The 18558-nt window shown below is 53.0% G+C and overlaps 7 protein-coding genes across 7 annotated transcripts; 2 read left to right on the forward strand and 5 right to left on the reverse strand.

Moving 5' to 3' along the window:
• Positions 1–53: 53 nt before the first annotated feature.
• NECHADRAFT_35779 (uncharacterized protein) lies at positions 54–601 on the forward strand (the record flags this gene model as incomplete). Its single annotated transcript, XM_003052525.1, has 2 exons — positions 54–86; positions 146–601. 2 exons carry the CDS (start codon positions 54–56, stop codon positions 599–601), a joined length of 489 nt encoding a protein of 162 aa, XP_003052571.1.
• Positions 602–1006: 405 nt separating this feature from the next.
• Positions 1007–2303, reverse strand: NECHADRAFT_35320 (uncharacterized protein; the record flags this gene model as incomplete). The annotated part of the gene is made up of 2 exons (XM_003053032.1): positions 1007–2047; positions 2235–2303. The coding sequence occupies 2 exons, from the start codon at positions 2301–2303 to the stop codon at positions 1007–1009; spliced, it is 1110 nt and encodes a 369-aa protein (XP_003053078.1).
• A 1595-nt stretch (positions 2304–3898) lies between these two features.
• Positions 3899–4978, forward strand: NECHADRAFT_36175 (uncharacterized protein; the record flags this gene model as incomplete). Its single annotated transcript, XM_003052526.1, has 1 exon — positions 3899–4978. The coding sequence occupies one exon, from the start codon at positions 3899–3901 to the stop codon at positions 4976–4978; it is 1080 nt and encodes a 359-aa protein (XP_003052572.1).
• A 631-nt stretch (positions 4979–5609) lies between these two features.
• Positions 5610–7385, reverse strand: glk1 (uncharacterized protein; the record flags this gene model as incomplete). The annotated part of the gene is made up of 3 exons (XM_003053033.1): positions 5610–6995; positions 7058–7137; positions 7289–7385. The coding sequence occupies 3 exons, from the start codon at positions 7383–7385 to the stop codon at positions 5610–5612; spliced, it is 1563 nt and encodes a 520-aa protein (XP_003053079.1).
• A 3155-nt stretch (positions 7386–10540) lies between these two features.
• On the reverse strand, positions 10541–11383 carry NECHADRAFT_77716 (uncharacterized protein; the record flags this gene model as incomplete). Its single annotated transcript, XM_003053034.1, has 5 exons — positions 10541–10583; positions 10618–10678; positions 10885–10921; positions 10978–11057; positions 11299–11383. The coding sequence occupies 5 exons, from the start codon at positions 11381–11383 to the stop codon at positions 10541–10543; spliced, it is 306 nt and encodes a 101-aa protein (XP_003053080.1).
• An 826-nt stretch (positions 11384–12209) lies between these two features.
• On the reverse strand, positions 12210–13712 carry NECHADRAFT_67302 (uncharacterized protein; the record flags this gene model as incomplete). Its single annotated transcript, XM_003053035.1, has 4 exons — positions 13518–13712; positions 13408–13451; positions 13164–13310; positions 12210–13106 (listed from the first exon to the last, which is right to left on the reverse strand). Exons 1-4 carry the CDS (start codon positions 13522–13524, stop codon positions 12210–12212), a joined length of 1095 nt encoding a protein of 364 aa, XP_003053081.1. The 5' UTR covers positions 13525–13712.
• A 3783-nt stretch (positions 13713–17495) lies between these two features.
• NECHADRAFT_36096 (uncharacterized protein) lies at positions 17496–18253 on the reverse strand (the record flags this gene model as incomplete). Its single annotated transcript, XM_003053036.1, has 2 exons — positions 17496–17842; positions 18223–18253. 2 exons carry the CDS (start codon positions 18251–18253, stop codon positions 17496–17498), a joined length of 378 nt encoding a protein of 125 aa, XP_003053082.1.
• Between the last annotated feature and the right edge of the window lie 305 nt (positions 18254–18558).

The following is an 18558-nucleotide window of genomic DNA, read 5'->3' on the forward strand; positions in this document are numbered from 1 at the left end:
GCAATTCATGCCCCTCCATCCAAGCTCAAACATTTCAGTACAACAAAACAATCATGACAACCAACATTCTAATGGAGACCACAATGGTACGCATACTCTACATACTAATAACACCGAGCTTTGTCCCGCTAACTTTAACGTCCAGGGCTCCTTCACCCTCGAGCTCTACACGTCCCACGCGCCCAAGACGTGCAACAACTTCGCGACGCTCGTTCGCCGCGGTTACTACGACGGCACCGTCTTCCACCGCGTCATTCCCAACTTTATGGTTCAGGGCGGCGATCCTACAGGCACTGGACGAGGCGGCACTTCCATCTACGGTGACAAGTTCGCCGACGAGATCGACCCGTCCCTCAAGCACACCGGTGCTGGCATCCTCAGCATGGCCAACGCAGGACCCGACACCAATGGCTCCCAGTTCTTTGTCACCCTCGCTCCTACTCCCTGGCTCGACGGCAAGCATACCATCTTTGGGAGGGTCAAGTCTGGCATGGGAACCGTTCGCAGGATGGGAATGGTCACCACAGGGCCTGAGGATCGACCTGTCGATGACCTCAAGGTTGTCAAGGCTCGCATTGTCGAGGAGGAAGAGCAGGTATAGACCAGAGGCTTAGAAAAAAGGCGTTTGAGAGGTTAGAATCTTGGATTACATGCTTGGCGTTGAGGAGTTGAGGCAATATCGATGACAGTCACGCATCACTACAATTGCACAGAGAAATCTTGAAAATTATCCATTCTTGTACGTTCAACGCCAAAAACGCCCCGGTCCATTTTCCGTGGATGCTGTGAATATCTGGTCCCGGTCCCTAGCCAACCAAACCGCCGTTCCAATGCAGTGCGTTTGTGAGAATAATACACGTAGAAGAAATATCCTCGAGAAGCAAATCCGTCCCCTGATCGCGCGTTGTGCTGCCTGCCTCTATCCGTATCCAACCAAAAATCACCTTGACCAGAAAGTAAGACAAGCGTCAACATTGCCATCAACAAAGACGTCTCGGAGTCAGCCTTACTGAGGTGGCGACGACAATGTGTCTGAAGACTCCGACTCCCCGGTGGCCTCCCGGATGAGATTGGGCTTGGGCTTGGGTGAGCCCAGATGAGGCTTGCTCAGCTTGAGCTTCTTGACAGGACTGATACCCTTAGACACCACCTTCTTGGGGGCCACCTCGACTGAGTCTCCTTTTGAGTAGTCGGCCTTTTGCTCCTGGCTCAACGAGGAAAGACCCTTGGTCTTTTCCTTTTTGAGGCTCGGCTTCGTCTTCAGGATGACCTTCTTGGTAACTGACGTGGGCTTGAGCTTCTTCTTCTTGTGGCTGTTCTCCGAGTCTTCCTCTTCCTCGCTTGCGTCGCGCTTCTTGGGGCTGGCGGCGCGAGAACCCGGCGCGGGCGTCGCCTTTTGCGATGAAGGCGGCGTCGGGTCGTTCTGGGATCCGCCGTTGCTCAACTTCTGCGCCGCAGCTCGGCTGGCGTTGCGGCCACTGTTGCCGATGCAAGAGCCCATATGGTTATTGAGTCGGGTGACGAGAATGCAGCGTTTACACTTGCTACAGGTGGCTGATGGGAATGACAAGACGTTGGGTGGTCGCTGTTCGGGCGCAGGAGAATCGGCGTTTTTCTCCATGTCCTTCTTCTTCTTGCCGCGACCGGGACCTGGTCCGACCCAGCTCTGTCCGTAGATGTCGCATCCCGGCTTATCGATGTAAGGGTGCTTCTTGCAGTAGATAATACTCGGGTCGGGCTTCTGAGCGCCTTTGCCGTCGGTAGGATATAGAAGTCGAGGAAGATGGCATCGGGGGCATAGGATCTCAGCCGTCGTCTTGAGGGGGTTGCCCTTGAGCAAAACCTTGCCATCCTCGTAGATGGCGGCATCTGTCTCGATCCGTACATCTGGTTTCGAATCGGGGGTCGAGCTATCGGACGCATCGGATGCCAGCTTCTCGACTCGGATGGCAGCAGTGGTGGCCCTCGCCGTCTTCTCCTCGCGGTGCGTCTTCATCAACAAATCGCAAAGGACGTTGTAGAGCACATCGTCTAGTACAGAGTGTGCCTAAGCATCTCCAGCATTAGCCATACAGCCTAACAGTCAGAAATCCCAATGAAGCATCATCTGTATAGGGGTCGCAGAGGTGATTCATGTCGACGCAGGCGATGGCGCTCTAGGACGTCCCGTGAAGGGAATCGCAGGGAGGTCGAGATGAGATGCGAAAGGGCTGATGAGATGAATGCATGCTTACCAACTTGTCCATACTACCGGCATCATCGCGAGCGCGGATGATGCCCGCCCTGCCCGTGCCAGAATTCATGATGTTCGCCGGGGAAGCAAAGAATCCGAGCCAGGGCCGACGAATTTGTCAAGCGGAGGGTGTGTAACTGGAATCGTGTGATGATGCCGAGGAGCGAAACGGCAGCTACCGGGCGGAGGGGGGGGTGTGCACGGAATTCCGGCCGGGGTAGAGTTGTAAAGGGAAAAAAAAGTTAGAGATTCGCGGGAGAGGAATTGGAGAGTGTGAATGCTTGGGGAGAAGAAGCTTTCAACAGTAGTGGAAGAGGAGGAGGAATTAAAATATGAAGAGGGTAGTAGGAGCAGGCAAGTCGTAGTTCAATTCCATCCGAAACGGGAAGAATAAAAAAAGTGACAAGATAAACAAAGGTTGACAATCAACGGGAAGCTGCACAATAGCTGAGGTTCTATTGTCTGGTTCGGGCTGTCCCCCAATCTGTTTGTAGGTAATAAACGGCGGGTGAGAGCAGCAACCGGACGAGACTCTATGACGGTTTCCTGCCTCGTGATTGGGAGTTATTAATGTTAAGAGCAGTAATAAGAAAAACAGAAACCCCAGAAAGAAAAAAGACAAAAGCCCAAAGATGGCCCGCCAGTGTCAAAAAACGGTTGAGAAATTGGATGTTTGTTCGTGTTGGACGATGGAAGGATGACGGAAGAGCAGAAGGGGGACGACGGGGAAATTTGCAGGTGCCTTGAGGTGAGCCTCAGCAGAGCCAGCAGCCGGTGCAGGTGCCACCACTGAAACCCAGGTGGGAATAGATCTCGGAAAGGAAAATCAACAGGCCCATGAGCCAAGGAAAGGACCAGAGCAGCACCAACTCAGCGGTGCATATTAGCCTGCACTATTACACTGCTACAAGTAGATTATGAGGGGATACAAAGTCTATGGAAGTGATGATGACTGCATAGCTTGTCTTGAGGCCAGATCTTTTAACATGAAGCTTAAAAATGCCCATGACGGCAAGCTGTCCTCCAAGACTGTTTCTTGGCCTCCATCAGAATGAGTGAATAAGTGCCTGGCCACCCGCGATCCCGCACGCTAGAATAAGCCTACGGCCCCCTAAACTCTCAGGGGGCGGGGCACCCGACTTCAGCCAAGGTACCAAACGCAAGACACCAGGAGCCTCCAGTTTGACGCATTCCCCCTCGTGCTGCTTCTGCGAATGACGACGCAGCTCTCATGGTTCTCACGTGGGATTGGTCCCTTGAACTGATCCCGAACCTAAAAAGAATCCAATCCGGTCCCCCCAGGAATCCCATCGATCTGGGTGGCTAGAGAATGCCCATGGTCACTCTCCCTGCGCTAGTGCAGTTCCAGTTCATGTTAGAGCCTCTCTCTCATTGCTCCAATCCAATTCCTTTTTTTTGCCCTGTCCATACAAACTAGAGGCCAACTTGACGCAAGCATCCATACAAGAAAAACAACATTCCTGCTTCTTTACATCCTTACATTGCTGGCATCTTTTTCTGGCTCGTGCGGCTGAAGCGACCTTAAGTTGAGAGCTTCTCTCTCGCTCCCTCCCCTGTCTTTTTTCTGTTTCCACCATCTCTCTCCAAAACCTCCAACCCAACGAGAGATACCTACCTTCAAGTGCATATATATACATCGCCAACATGTCGCTCCCGTCGACCAAACCCGCCCAGCTCTCCATCCGCTCCTTCTTCCAAGCAAAGACTCCGAAATACGCTCCTCCGCCCTCTGCCGCTCTCTCAACACCTCCTCCTCCGCCGCCGCCGCCGCCGGCAGCATCTGCCCCTCCACCAGCCGTATCTCCCCCCTCTGAGCAAGAGCAAGCCGACGAGACATCAACGTTCGAACTCCCACCTCTGCCAACGTCTCTCCCACCAGAAGCCGACATCCGCCTCGTCTCGCCCTCTGACATCAACGCTTTGCGCCGTATCAACGCCCTCCTTCTGCCCGTCAGTTACCCCGACAACTTCTATCAGCGCGCAGTCGATCCCGCCGCCTCCGGCCGCTTCTCGCGCGTCATCACATGGGCGCATGACGACGCGGAGCCCAAGGTGGTGGGCGGAGTCGTCTGTCGCATTGAGCCCATTCTCGACTCCAAGACCCATGGTCAGGTGCCGCAGAACCTCTACATCCAGTCCCTCTGCCTCCTGTCGCCGTACCGGTCCCTGGGATTGATCAATGCCGCTGTGGATAACATCATTTCGACGGCCGTGTCGGATTCTAGTCTCGACGTGGCCTCTGTCACGGCGCATGTCTGGACTGAGAACGAGGAGGGCCTCAAGTGGTATGAAGGACGCGGTTTCAAGAAGGACGATCAACCTATTCGCGGCTACTATCTTAAACTCCGCCCCGACTCGGCCTGGCTGGTTCACCGTCCCGTCGGCGCCTCCGTTCGAAGCTCCCTGCCTTCTTCGTCATCATCGGCAGTTCCGCCCTCCATTCCCGCCAGCACGACTGCTGCCGTGGTGAACCTCCCTCCCATGTCAGGCCCTCCTAAGGATGGAGCCTCCAGGCCACCACTTCCCCCCTCAGGTCGATCCTATCAGAATTCACGCCCCGAGACGGAATGGAATGACATGCCCGAAGACATGGTGGGTGGTCTGTTGGTGCCACCGGGTCGCAAGCCTCTTCGTGAGACTGGCTCTGGCGCAAGCTCGAGAAGCAGCTCGACGGCACGAAAGAAGAGAGATCGCTCTTACCCTGCTGCCGCCTTTGGCAGTTAGAGCATGATATGGTAGAAACAAGGTCGAATTCAACTTGCCTAGAAGAGAAAAACAAGAAACGCTTCATGAAAGAATATGGTGTTAACGGACAGCATTGGATAGATGGACCTGGTAAGAACGACATTGATAAATGAATACATAAATACATAAATAAACAAATAGACGCCACAGTTTGAAAAACATGATTCACTTCCCTGGAACCTCATATCATGAAGAAACTGACCAATCATAGAATTCTTTTCGTCATAATCAACTGCCTCATACCCATACAGTTTTTGATGCGAACAACGCGAAACGTAACGTTTGAGACAAGAGACGCCAAAAGTCCCCAGGAATCAACATGAACACGTCTTTCCCATACACATATATACATAACACTCACTCAGTAGCGAGGTGAACACCCTAACATGGCCCAAGGCGCAAATGATACGATAGGACTTCCTACCGACGCTTGGTATACCAGAAAGCTGCTAGTGCGAGAGCACCAACGATACCGCCGACTACGAGAGCGGTGGTTGAGATTAGGGGTTCATCAGCTATCGAGAGTGTTAGCAGTGGTCGCTTCAGCTGATCTAGGGGGGATGAATGCAAAGGGAGGGTGCGGAATGCCGCTGAAATGAGATTTATGAGGTCACGTACCGATGGCATTGGACAACTTGCGGCCTCGATTGGACTCGGCCTTGATGTCGACCAGGTAGTCCTCGGGCTTCTCCCTGCCAGCAGCAACGAGAGCAATCAGGGCGGCGCCGACGCCGCTACCGTCCTTGGCAATACCAATACGGATCTTTTCGGCGCCCTTGGGTCCGATGCCGTCAATGGCGCGGAGGGCCTCATAAATCATATCGCGGAAGAAGGGGTAGTGCTCGACCAAGCTGCCATCGACACCAATGTCGATGACCTCCTCGTTGGGGTCTTCGAGCTTGCCAGACTGAAGAGCGATGGCGCCAATGGCAACCGCGGACAGTCTGGCGGCACGTCGGCCGACAGCGTTGGAGACGGACTTGAAGGCCTGGGCATCCTCGAGCGAGGGTGTGTAGACGTGGAGCAGGTTCTCCAGCTCCTGGCGAAGAGTGGACAGCTCGGGGGTGTTGTCAGCCGCCGCTACCGACATGATGGAGCTGTCAAGTCCCCAGGGCTTGAGGAAGCCGGATTGGGGCGCAATGTTGGTCGTGGAACCCCAATCGTTGGAGCTGGAGTTGAGATCCTTGAACAAGGACGATTTTTCGCTGTTAATCATGTCGGCCACAGCAAGTCGCACAATCTCGCCCAGGAACATGCCTGACACGCGCTTCTCAAACATTTGGTCGCCGGGGTTCACACTCTGGGCATCCAGGGCCTTATCCCATGCCGTTGAGGGGAGAACATTGAGCTGATTGTCGAAGGAGCCCCATTCTGTGTTCACCACCATCTCGCCCGTTGACTGGTCATAGTCGCCTGTAATGGGTTTCTTGATATTATCCAGCTTCTCCATGTAGGCGCCGTTGGTGCCAGTGCCGAAAATGGCACCCAGGATAGATCGGCTCTTGCCAGTCGAGGTATACGAACGAGCCATGAGCGTGCCAACAGTATCATTCACCAGCGCTGCAACCTTGACGGGGAGCTGGAGCTTGTCGATCTCGGTCTGGAGCAGTGCGCAGACGTCCTTGCCAACAGCATCGCGGATGTCGAAGCCCTTGGTCCATCGGATCAGCAGGCCCTTGTTAATGGCGAGCTGCTTGACGGGGAAGCTAAAAGTGAAGCCCAGGCGGAAGATGTGCTCGTCTCGGTAGCCCGAGGCGGTGCTGTAGGTGTTGCGCCGGCGCAGGTGGCTGTTGAAGTGCTCGGCATGGTGCTCCTTGAGGAAAACCTCGATCTGCTTGGCGAGGAAGGAGAAGAGCTCCGAAGAGGTCTTTGCGACCATGAGCTCCTTGGGGATGGCGACCTTGTTAAAGGTTAGGTTAAAGGTGGTGTCGCCGTTGAGCATGATGGAGCAAACTCGAAAGTTTGTTCCGCCGAGATCGACAGCAAGATACAGACCCTGCATGAGGAAAAAGTCGTGTCAGTTGAAGCTTCTGTCACTCGCGTGCGCCAGAATCTCACCTTTTCTGTGCCATTGGGAACGCCTGTGACATAGGTCGGGATCTGCTGGAGGCTGGTACCCTCCTGGGAGAGACCCTCGTCTGGAAAGCGCGCAAAAAATCAGTATCATGAATACGTCGAGGTAAATTTGGCGGTATGCGACAGAGCATCATGAGAGGGGAGCTCCCCCTGCAAGACGCCACATCGTTTGCGCCAAACGATAATGCAGTGCGTGCAGCGAAAGAGACGTACTCATCTGCCTCAAGAATTCCTTGACATGACGGTTCAGGTCGTCATTGCTAAAGTCGAACTCTTGGACGACACGGTTAGACTCGTCGGCGAGAGCCATGGCTATGGGTCGTGAGGTGGGCGGCGCGGTCGAGAAGGGAGAGGGAATATGGCAGACGGGTTCGGAGGCTGCAGGAGCAGGCGGCGAGGAGGAAGGATAAAGTCGTGGGAGTAAGAAGTGATGTAAGGATGAAGGAGAGAAGAGGAGGAGGAGGGAGGAAATTGAGAATGAAGCAGAGGTGGACAGCAAGTCTTGTCGCAGCGGGAGCCGGAGCTGCTGGAGCTGGTGCTGGTACCGCTGGGGAAACTGGAGCTGGAGCTTGGCGTCACCGTCACCGAGCACAAGCTGCGAGAGCTGCTGACGGATGCTGTGTCAGTGGCTGAGGAATGTCCAATGGCGGCCGCTGGTGGGGGGGCTTGGGGATCATGGATTGGGAAGAATAGAGAGAGGAGAGGGGCGTGGATAAGAACTCGGGAGAGAGAGAGACGAGACGGAGGTCAGCCCAGGGCATTAAGAGGTCGACCCAGGACGCCAAATGCAGGGACGGGGATGAGCATCTGAAGACCGAGAAAGCCCCCAAATTTCGGTGGATTCCAGAAGCTGGAACATCCATATCCATCCCATATTGGAACACCTGAGACGTCACCCAACCCCAAGCTTCGGCCGTATTACTCGCAGTTTTCCAAGGTTCCGACCTCGAGAAACAGACGGACTCTCCATGAGCTCCAGTTCACTTCAGTTGACCCAAGTGCCGCCGGCCGTGGAGAGCCCGCAAAGTGGAGAGATGGGTGCGGGGGAGACGTCCTCGAGGCTCCGCTAATACGCCGAGCTCGCCGCTTCTTGGGGACCTCAACGTCTTTTTTTTTTCCCTCGGGGCCGTAAGAGGCAAGGCATTGCAATGGATGGATGCCATCATCGTCTCGTGCAAATCTTGGCTGCCCCCGGTAGCAAGGTTTCGGTCAGGCCATGCATGATCTCGCCGAGCCCAGGCTTGCGGTACCCAGGTGAGGTGAGAAGAAGCATGGATCCAAGATTGCAGACTGCACCGGGGAACCAGCAGCTGCACGGGGGAGCGAGACAATTGATTGATTGACTGACTGATGAATGATGTATGGTGTGGGTGGTGGTGGGTATGCAGCGGGAACAGAGCTTGGACAGCCCCGGGGGGATGATGATATGATGGCCAGTAAAGATCATGTACCAGAGGGGAAAAAGCGACAGAGACAAAAACACTCACCACTAAGACGACGATAATAGCCACGCCTCTGAGAAACAACCCAGGCCATACACGTTTCCTCGCCTCGGCGCCACCTTGACGTTCACGTCCATGTCCATGTCCATGTTGGGCCCCCATTGTCTTGACACCACACCGAGCGAGGCCAGGACCCCTTGCAGTTCCTTTTCTCGTGGTTTGGGTAAACGGCGAACGGGTGTCCTGACTTGACCTCGTGCCCTTTTGCCAGAGTAAAACGACAACTAAAAAAGAAGCCGAGGGATGCGGGCGGAAACGTGCAAAAACAGGCGAGCGAACCCGCGATCTCCCCAGATTTCAGGCGTTACGTCGGCGTCTATTCGCGACCCCAGAACATGTTTCCCCGTCGCCGCCGCGATGGTGCAGGTGCAGCTTCGAGGTTTTTTTTTTTGCTGGCTGCTGGCAAACGGGCCGTCTCGTCCACAGCCACGTCTTGCAGTGCAGCTGACGGAGAAACCTCCCGTATACCCTACCTACCTATCAGGCACGAGACACCAAAAAGAGCGGCTTCGGCGCTGGGGGAAAATCTCGTGAGTCTCGGGCTATGTACGGATACTGCGCTGTACAAGAGAAAGTACCCGAGGGTTGGATCGACTGCCTCGAACGGTGTAGTTCCAGTAGGTAGGGCGTCTCCGTGTGGTGGCTTCAGCCTCAAGGACAAGGACAAGGACGCGGGCTGCACGACGCAAGGCACGGGTTGTTGCTGCACGTATCCTATCCTCGGAAATGCCGGGAAGATGCCACACTCGTTCGTTTCGAGAAGCAATCACTGATCTTTCGGTCAAGCCTGGTTGGCTACTGTGAAATGCGATGCGATGGCCAGGTCCCTCGTAGAGAACAGGGTAAAATAGGTCGATTTCTGGCCCTCGGCAGTGGCTGGTGTTGGTCCGATGACGGGGATCACGGTTTGACAATCCGCACCTTGAAAGTCGAGCCAAGAGGTATCGTTTTTCGCCCTCCTCTCAAAGGGTGTCTCTCGTAAGACATAGATCGCAGTCGGTTGGGCATTGGTGCAGAAGAGAAGCAGAAACTCGACAGGAAAGGGAAAAAAGAAAAGGGCAGAGGCGCTATAGATGCGGTCTCATAGCTAAGCTTCACACTCCATTCCCCATGACACCGCTACTTTCTGCACGACCCTCAAAAGAGGCGGTATACTTCCCGTGGGCAAGGGCTTCCTATCTACCTTGTCACGGATCTGTTCTTGTTGGATGATGTGAATCTGCTTTGACCTTTTTCTCATCAATCTGACACGAGAGGCATTGAATCTTTTATTCTCTTCATAATGGCACGCCTCCCAAGATATTCCAACCATCATGACCTCGAATACAACCCATGCACGAGTTCTTACTAGCGTTAGCTGTACCTCTAAGCCATCTCCAAAACCACTGGTTCTTATAAATTCTTGGATAATCCTCTCACTCGATTATCTAAAATGCATCTTGGGGTTATGTAAGTCTCACAATAATCACTCTGGCGTGTCTTTTCAACCTCTTGAGCAAATTCAAATCGAAGCAAAACTGTCATCAACCGCCTCCTCCAGACCCTAGCCCCGGATCCCCCACGTCCACCCCAGTTGACCAGGACTGGGGTCTCACCGAGGCCACGGGCTCAAGCTCGCAACCTCCAATGCTGGTCGGCCACCTTCACCGTGGTCTATTGCCAATCACTGATAGGCAGGGAAGCCAGTTGGACGCCTGTCATTGAAAAGGATGCCCCTTTCCGCCATCTCAGCACATCGAGGCTCGAGCTTTCAATATATCTGGTCAGCAGACACTCAATCTGCATTACCATGGACTGATCTTGAGATTGCTGTCTGTGCAAGACAACGAGGCAATCTGTCTTCACCCCTGAGTAAGGGCTGCTTGACTGATTCAGCATGAGCAATGGTATTGTGGAATTCATCTTAGATCAGAACTCGCTTTGCGAAACAAGGTGCAACACGAAGCACTAGATCTAGGAAAGACTACACGAGCTCTGAATCACTGCTGAACTCACCCACGGTGAATCTATGATTTCCTTTCAAAAAGGGCCATGACATACCCCAGGGTCAGCCTATGCTGCACATAGATCAAGAGGGCATCAGTTTGAGGACAGGCACTTTCTATGATTCATTCTCTAGATGAACACTCTGCAATACGATCGATCAAGAAGAGATAAATAAGGGTATTGTGCTTCAGAGAACAGAGCAAGGCAATGGACAACGCTTAGGTCTATCAAGATCCTGATGAGGCTGCATCACATCACTGCTGTGTTCCAGGTCTCAACATAGGCCCTCTGGTCGAGAGAGCAGAGCATCACGGCACTTACGCCAAATCAGTGTATGGCCATTCACGGCGAGGCATGTCTTGCAAATCACAGACAGGTTTCAACGATGCCACGACAATCAGCTCCCGGACTCACAATCACCAGGCTGCCGGGGGTGTTGTCAGGCGTCAGACTAGGCTGGTTACATTCACGATAGTCGAAGTCGGCAATCGTGTCTGAAACATGCTAAGCAGTAGCATCTTCGAGAATTCAGCCTGGAACAGCGGAACCAAGTTATCGGTCATGGTAAGACAGATGAGTGAGAAACAGACGTAGCGTATGAGACATAGGAGACGTCGATCACAACCGTTGGCAAGGTGGTTCCCGAAACTCGGGGCAGGATCATAGTACGAAACCTGTTCTGAGTCTGTCTCTCATATTGCCAAGTAGGTAGGTGATGCACATGGCAAGTCTTACCACGCAGCAACTCGTGAACATCCCCCTGCCATTCACCAAGACGGTTGAAGAAACACATCTCACTGAAAGCGTCAGATAGGGCCATGGTCAAGCCTCTCGCTCCGCTCATTCCTGCATTGGGAGATTGCCGCCTTGAGATCTTGTAATACCAGCCGGAAAGGAAGGCAGTCGATGATGGCGAACACCGCCTAGTTTGTTCGAATTCCAGACGACGACACAGTATGGATCGAGAATATATTGGAGTAGAATGCTTTCAGCAAAACGAATCATGTCCAATGCGAGATAGGGGATCGCAAGTAGTACCTCCCTTTGTAGTGGCTTGAGGACCATGGAGATGCTTGCGTCTGGAAGGTCAACTCTACACTTGTTTACCAACCCAACTAGATGGTTAAGACAAATGTTGAAAAGACACAAAGCAATTAGGGCATATCACTCTCCCAGAAACATTCACACATCACTCAAAGCAAGTGGCTACCCCAAGTAGAGCTTTCAAGATGGTCTATACCACCCTTGTTCAATTCAATAACCTATAAAAGCATTGTACACGGCTTCTTGAAATCACTGCCATGAAACCTGCCTGCCTGACTGCCTGCTGCCTTTGACCTTGGGCTTGCCTGCCTGCCTGCCTTCTGTAAGTACCGACCTTGACGCCAGATAAACACGCATAAAAGGGGCATCAGACAATTGCACAAAAGTATTAAGATAGAGAGAGCGGCAGGCTCTGAACTTTCCTCCCACACGGCCCTCCTGGTATACGACGGTGGCCAGCACATCTTTCTTTCGAGAGTGGTGAATTTTTATCAAGTGTAATTTTGGTCGTTGTTCGAGATTATTGCGTAGGTGAAGAAGGGGCTTCGCTGGTGTGTCCTCCAGCGAGCTATTAAGACAAAGTCGTGGTCCGAGTTGGCTCCTCACATGATAATGGCGGGGATGTCAACGTTGGCCTTGATCGACTTGTGAGGGAGGACGCTGCCACCGTTGACGTAGATCTCGTCACCGATTGTCACGTCGTCGCCCAGGACTGTCACGTTCTCGAGGCGAGCCCATCGGCCAACAGTGCTGTTCCAGCCAACGATGGTGGACTTGACCCAGGCGTGGTCCTTGACCTTGGATCCGCGGAGCAGCACACATCGCTGCAGACGGACACCGTCGCCAATAACAACATCGGGGCCAACAGTGACGTTGGGTCCGATTCTGCAGTTCTTGCCAATCTTGGCCGAGGGGTGAATCATGACGTTGCCACCGTGAACGAAGGGCTCGGTGGGGGGAGTGAGCTCCTTGCTACCCCGCTTAGTGAGCGAGGAGAGGTACAGGCATGTACCGCTGAGGAAATCCTTGGGCTGACCAACGTCCATCCAGAAGCCCTCGAGGTCGAACGAGTGCAGCTGGTTGTCGCGGACCATGGCGGGGAAGGTCTCCTTCTCGATCGAAGTCGGGCGGAGCTCGATACGGTCGAGGATGGAGGTGTTGAAGATGTACATGCCAGCGTTGATGCGGTTGCCGACAAACTCGACGGGCTTCTCGACGAATCGGTCGATCAGCGTGCGGTGGCCGGGCTGGTGGACAACAACACCATACTTGGAGGGCTCCTCGACCTTGGTGACGACGATGGTACCCTCGGCTCCGTGGTTCTTGTGGAAGGCCAGGAGGTCCTGGAAGGGGTAATCGCAGATGACGTCCGAGTTGAGGACGAAGAAGGGGGAGTCGTCCTTGGCGAGGATGGACTCTGCGAGCTTCAGGGGTCCGGCGGTGTCGAGGGGCTCAGACTCGACAGAGAACTCAATGTTGATGTTGTACTTTTCCTCATACTGCAGCGCACGTCAGCCCACATCTTTTGCATGTGCAATGGTTGATCTCTATCTTACCTCGGCCAGGAACTTCTCCATGATCTCGGGTCGGTAGTTGACAGCGAGCACGATGTCAGTAACGCCAGCTGCGACCAGCGCCTCGATTTGGTGCACGATCATGGGCTTGTTGCCGAACTCGACAAGAGGCTTGGGGAGGGTGAGGGTCTATCGCAGAGCTGTCAGCGTTTCGCTCGACGAGGCGAGAGGAGCTTGGCGCAAGCTTTGCGCAGGTCGGTCAGGGAGCTCCGAGGGGTCAACGTACGAGAGGGCGAAGGCGAGTGCCGAAGCCACCGACAAGAATAAGTCCTGGAAAAGGTCAGCGTGCTGAAAGAACCTCATGAAGCTACACGAGCTCCACGGCCTGAGACATACCCTTCATGATTGCGGTGTTGAGAAACTGCTACGTATGCGAATCGGCCCCAAGGCAAAGGGGTAACAGTGAATGTAAGAACAGAGAGCGACAAGCAGCGAGGTCCCGAAAGGAAGGGAAGCAACCTCGACAGGATTAGATTAGAAAAGAGGTAAACGGTATCGATAGATCGTGAGTGAGGGAGGAAGAATAAGTCGTCAGTCAAGCTCAGAGAGGGAAGAAGAAGAAAAAGAAGAAAAGAGATCGAGCAGGCAGAGGCGCGACTTTGAATTCAGGAGGGAATGGGTATGGATCGAAGTGGGGATGTTAAGGCCAGCGTGCTAAGATGGATGGTTGCAGGCTGAGGAGTTGATGGGCTACGGAGGGGGTGGGGCCGCTGAGGGCCAGTGCCAGCCTGCGCAGGCACAGGTGGGCAGGGGGCACGCTCTCAGAAGGGTAGGTACCTGCGCCTCGTACTGACCGGGTGCATCCTCCCAGCAGATCTCGTAAATTCTATAGGGCCTCTTGTAACTGAGATGCGCTGTATGGGACTGCAAATCCACAAACAAGCATCCATGGCATACGTAGTATGCATTCGCTGGCTTTTGATGCATGTTTCGTCTTACACGATGTTATTTATGTCTAAAAAAGACGGGATGGTTCAGCCCAACCCCTCCTCCAAAGACACAGCTCTTGTTTTGTCAACTCGTTTCCAATATCAACCACAAACTTCAAGATTACCTACCCATCCACATCCCGTCCATCGTTTGGCACTAGTGGCCGCCTACGCCTCACGGGGCAGACGGGCCAAACGCGCGGGCGAAGCTCGACACGAGGCCCCGTGATGAGAGGTTGTTGGAAAGGGGTCCCGGGACGCCAATCACGGCCACCAGGCGGGGCGGTTGTGGCTCGACAGCCATTTCCCGAAATTGGGCGTCATATTTTCAATAGAGCGCGATGTTTTACCCCTGATGGTTATGGTGAATTGCGCGCTTCCGTGCTTCTGGAAGGACTAATAATCAATCTCTAACGCAGTCCAGACGGATGTGACCGCTTCAGCCGCGGGTGATTGCATCCAAGTAATGAGCGTAATGTAATATCACCAGTCATCAACGCCAACGAACGACAAAGCTCCATTCCCCTGGATCCAATCCAATAACTCCCTTCTCTACATCGGACAAGGCGGTTGCCGCTTATTGGTGATCTAGGTCCAAGTTTCAGACTAGCTAATTCTTTCAATGTGAATTTTCTCCTTTTTCCTTTTTTTTCTCTCTTACCTCTTCCCATGTCTCTTTAATCTTGCCTCCTTTTTTTTCGTCATGTCTCATGTTTACCATCGTCATGAGGCCTGTCTTGTCTGGTCTGAGTGGCCTCAGCCCAGTGGCACCATGTCCCCTTACTTTTTCTTATTCAGGAGGCGGCCACTTGGCCTTTCACGAGCTGTTATTCCCGTCTTTAACACTACAACCCCTGGTCCAGACCCTGGGATTCAATTTACTTGTTTGCCATTTCGTGTTGATGCATTGCATCGTGCTCCTGACCCCATCATATCGACATCTGATCTTGCCAATTAGCTCCCGCTGATTGGGGCCTCTTTGCCTCTCTTATGCTTCAAGCTTCTCGTAACGACGCGGCAATCTCGTAATCCCCTCCAAATTTATCCCACACTTCACCCATAACCACGCCATCTCGCTTGAACTCCATCTCGCGGGGGCGCCATGTCGTCCAGTAGACCACGACTACCCTCCTCAGCCTCAAAACCCCCCCGTCTGACACGTCCACTCACATCATCCTGCATCTCGCGACCCCACGAAAAAGCTGGACAGATCTTCCTGTTGTCTACTCCCTCATCTGGTCTAGCCTCGTCGTCCGTCTTATCCTGAAGGCTGTCAGTTAGAGTCCCATGACCGCGCAGCAGCTGTCTTTTAATAAACTTTGCCTCAAGGGTGGGAGCACGAGGACGACATTGGCAGGCAATGGCGATCTTTTGCTGGTGCTGATCAATGGTCCTTTGTTTCACAGCAGTGCCACGACACCCCAGACGTCATCGCTAAAGACCTGGGCGGCTAGGTCTGAGACTAACATGGTGGACGTCGTCAAGGTGTTTAGCTATGCAGACCTCGGCTTCATGAAATCACCACTAGAACATGTCTTGCATGAATCTTGGTGATATTGAGCCATTCATAAACTCATCTACCCTGCAACGACTCGGCGATTCTATTTTAGCTTTGGTTCATCTCATTGACGAACCCATGTATCTTGAACACACATGAGACATTCAGGGTGTTCATTAAGCTGAACACTCCTCAACCTGAGAAACTTCCGGCCCTTCTCATTCCTGCTAGAAGAGCCGGAACTTATTTCAAAGGCATCTCCAACCAGGAAGCACCATGTCTCACCAACCGCTCATTCTCTCAGCCAGCCGCACTCAACTTGGCTTACTCCCCTTCATCTCTGGCACGAACCACTGTGTCTGGCATGTACGTACGTACATCAAAGTTTCGGAAAAAGCAACTCTATCCACATTGATCCTGGTGTCTCTCTAATCAAGGGTTTATTTCCCCACGTTTCGGTACACCTCATCGAGTGCAGCGGCCCACCCTAGCTCCTGAGTCGAAATGGTTGATGGCCGTGCTGACATGATCCGGGTTGGGTTCTCATGTAAGTGAGAACCATGGTGGACCGGTGTGTACGCGAAATATTGACATGTATAATAAAGACACGCCTGTTGTTGCTGAGGCTGACTTCCTTTCCCAATGTAAGCATCTTACATCCATCCCGTGTACTCATCAATCTGCACCACTAGAAGACACGGCATAGACTCTCCGTCTCTACCGACAGCAGGTACAAGTAAAAAAGGTCGTTATCATTGTCGTCGTTAAAATATCTTGTCATCATACTCCATCACTGTCCATACTCGAACTCGTCACATCATCCTCTTCATCCCACATTGTTCAACCGTAAACAACAAAAAAGTCAACGCTGGCTTCCCCGATGCACAAACTTTTCCCCTTTGCAGCACAGTTCGTCCTTCATCTTGGATCATCAAACCCCGGGAAAAATAGCAACCCAAAGTTGCTCGTCAAGCCTGCCCCTCGACCATTTTTGATGATAAAAAGCCCTGGCAAAATTCTGATACAAGGATGCTTTTTCTCTCTCTCTCATTTTGGTTGTTTTGTCGTAAGCTGATCGTACCTGGCGTGTAAAGGCCGGGCTGGCTTGAAATCGTGAAAAGAATCTACCCTCCCCTGTGAATGGCGTCGTAGAATCGTCGAGCTTTTTGTCCAAACGCAGACTTTTCCATTCCATCTTTTTTTCTTTTTGTTGGTCACCTCCCTTAACTAAATGACCACCCTGAAAAATCCCGCAGGAAACAATCGTGGTGTGCCAGTATCGCTGGAAGAAGTATTCTCATAACGCCCATGTCGGTGACCACGTCATGAGCTCTGAGTGATGGACACCCACCCAAACCGGACCGAATATTCAAGGTTTCGTCAAGGCAAAGGAAAATAGGAATAGATGTGAACAAGAGAATAACGTAGGTGAAAAATCAGTCCAATCTCGTGTGAGAAGCAAATGACGCAAGGTAGGTAAAAGCAAAGTCGCATATGCCGGCCGTCGGAGTGAAGCTGCATCTAAGTCGTATCATATCATCATGAGTCGTTGAAAAATGGCGAGAGGGTTTGGAGGCGCGAGTCGCCTTGTCTCTTGCCGAAAGAAGAGAAGAAAACAGAAAATGAAGAAGATGATGAAGAAAGTCGAGGATTCTTCCTTGAGTCTCGTGAGAGAGGTTGCCGAGGGAGTTCGGTGTGGGTATATCCCTCGGGGTAGCTGTGAAGCATTTCAACCGCTTGTAAGTCGTCTTTTGCCTGGGCTCCTTTCCCCTGTGCTTCCAAGCATGGTTTCACGTGAGTGACTTCCATGCCCATCTAAGCCCGTTGGTGTACTATCAACTTGGACCCGAATAACCGTCGTGAGCTGCACCTGTATCGTGGCAGCTTCTACTCGAACGAGGCTGTCGAGCTACTGCTCGAGTGATGACCTGATCGTCGACTGTGGCGGTCACTGTCCCGGGATGAAGTGTGACGACTCTTGCGGCGGCGGCCCGAGTCCTGAGCAGGCAGGCCCTGGACGATGCCGTTGCGGGCCAGCATGCCTCCGTTGACAGAAAAGTTGCGACAGACCATAAAGGCACGCATGGCAGCGTTCTCCTGAGCAAGAACGTCAGACTCGTAGGCGAGATCCGTCTGGTACTCGCGGCCGTTGACCAGGACAAGACAAGTGTAGCCGCTGTGGTCCCGGTAGCACTCGTACATGGGGTCTGTCCATCCTCGACGCCGGCAGAGGCCTGTTTGAAATCTTGGTTAGCAAAGAGTCCCTTCTTCTTTGTGTCTGAATAGGCACTCGGCCATGGGGAAAGCTCATGGTCGAATGGCGTCAGTCTCGTCGTCATGCCAACGCGAGACTTGGAGGCCTAAATCTCCCAAGGTCTGGCTTTGCCATGATCCCTCGACAAAAATTGACGCAGTGGCATGGTCCAACTTGGACTCAATGTTGTGAGTCGAGGTATAACCGGGAGATATGCCGTTGTCCCCGCCACTTCGGCGTCAAAGAGTCACCACAGGCGGGGGAACTTGGTTTCACCCAGCGAGTGATGAATCAATTGCCGATGGCTGGACCGGAATTGACTTCTCAAAAGGGGCTAGATTGATTCATTGACCAACTTACTCTCGAGATACTGCATGTAGAAACCGCCCATTGTGATTTTTTGTGTGGTGGCGTTCACCGAGCTGCGCCGGAGCGTCGAGGCCGAGGACGGTTGCGGTTGAAGGAGGATGGAGCGGAAAAGTGGAAACCGAGCTTGTAAGAGCGCGCCTCTGATGCGGGAGACCAACCAGTGTGGGACAGGCCGGAGAGGGGGGGGGGGGTTCGGAGGGGAGAAAAAAAAAATAAGAAGAATAATGGCAGAGTAAAAAATAGATCAAGAACGCTTGTCTAGAAACCAGAAAAACAGCGATGAACGCAGAGAGAGAGGCCAAGAGTATGATCCAATTCCGTTTGGTT

This window comes from Fusarium vanettenii (assembly GCF_000151355.1).
Source record: "Fusarium vanettenii 77-13-4 chromosome 3 genomic scaffold NECHAsca_2_chr3_3_0, whole genome shotgun sequence".
NCBI lineage: Eukaryota > Fungi > Ascomycota > Sordariomycetes > Hypocreales > Nectriaceae > Fusarium > Fusarium vanettenii.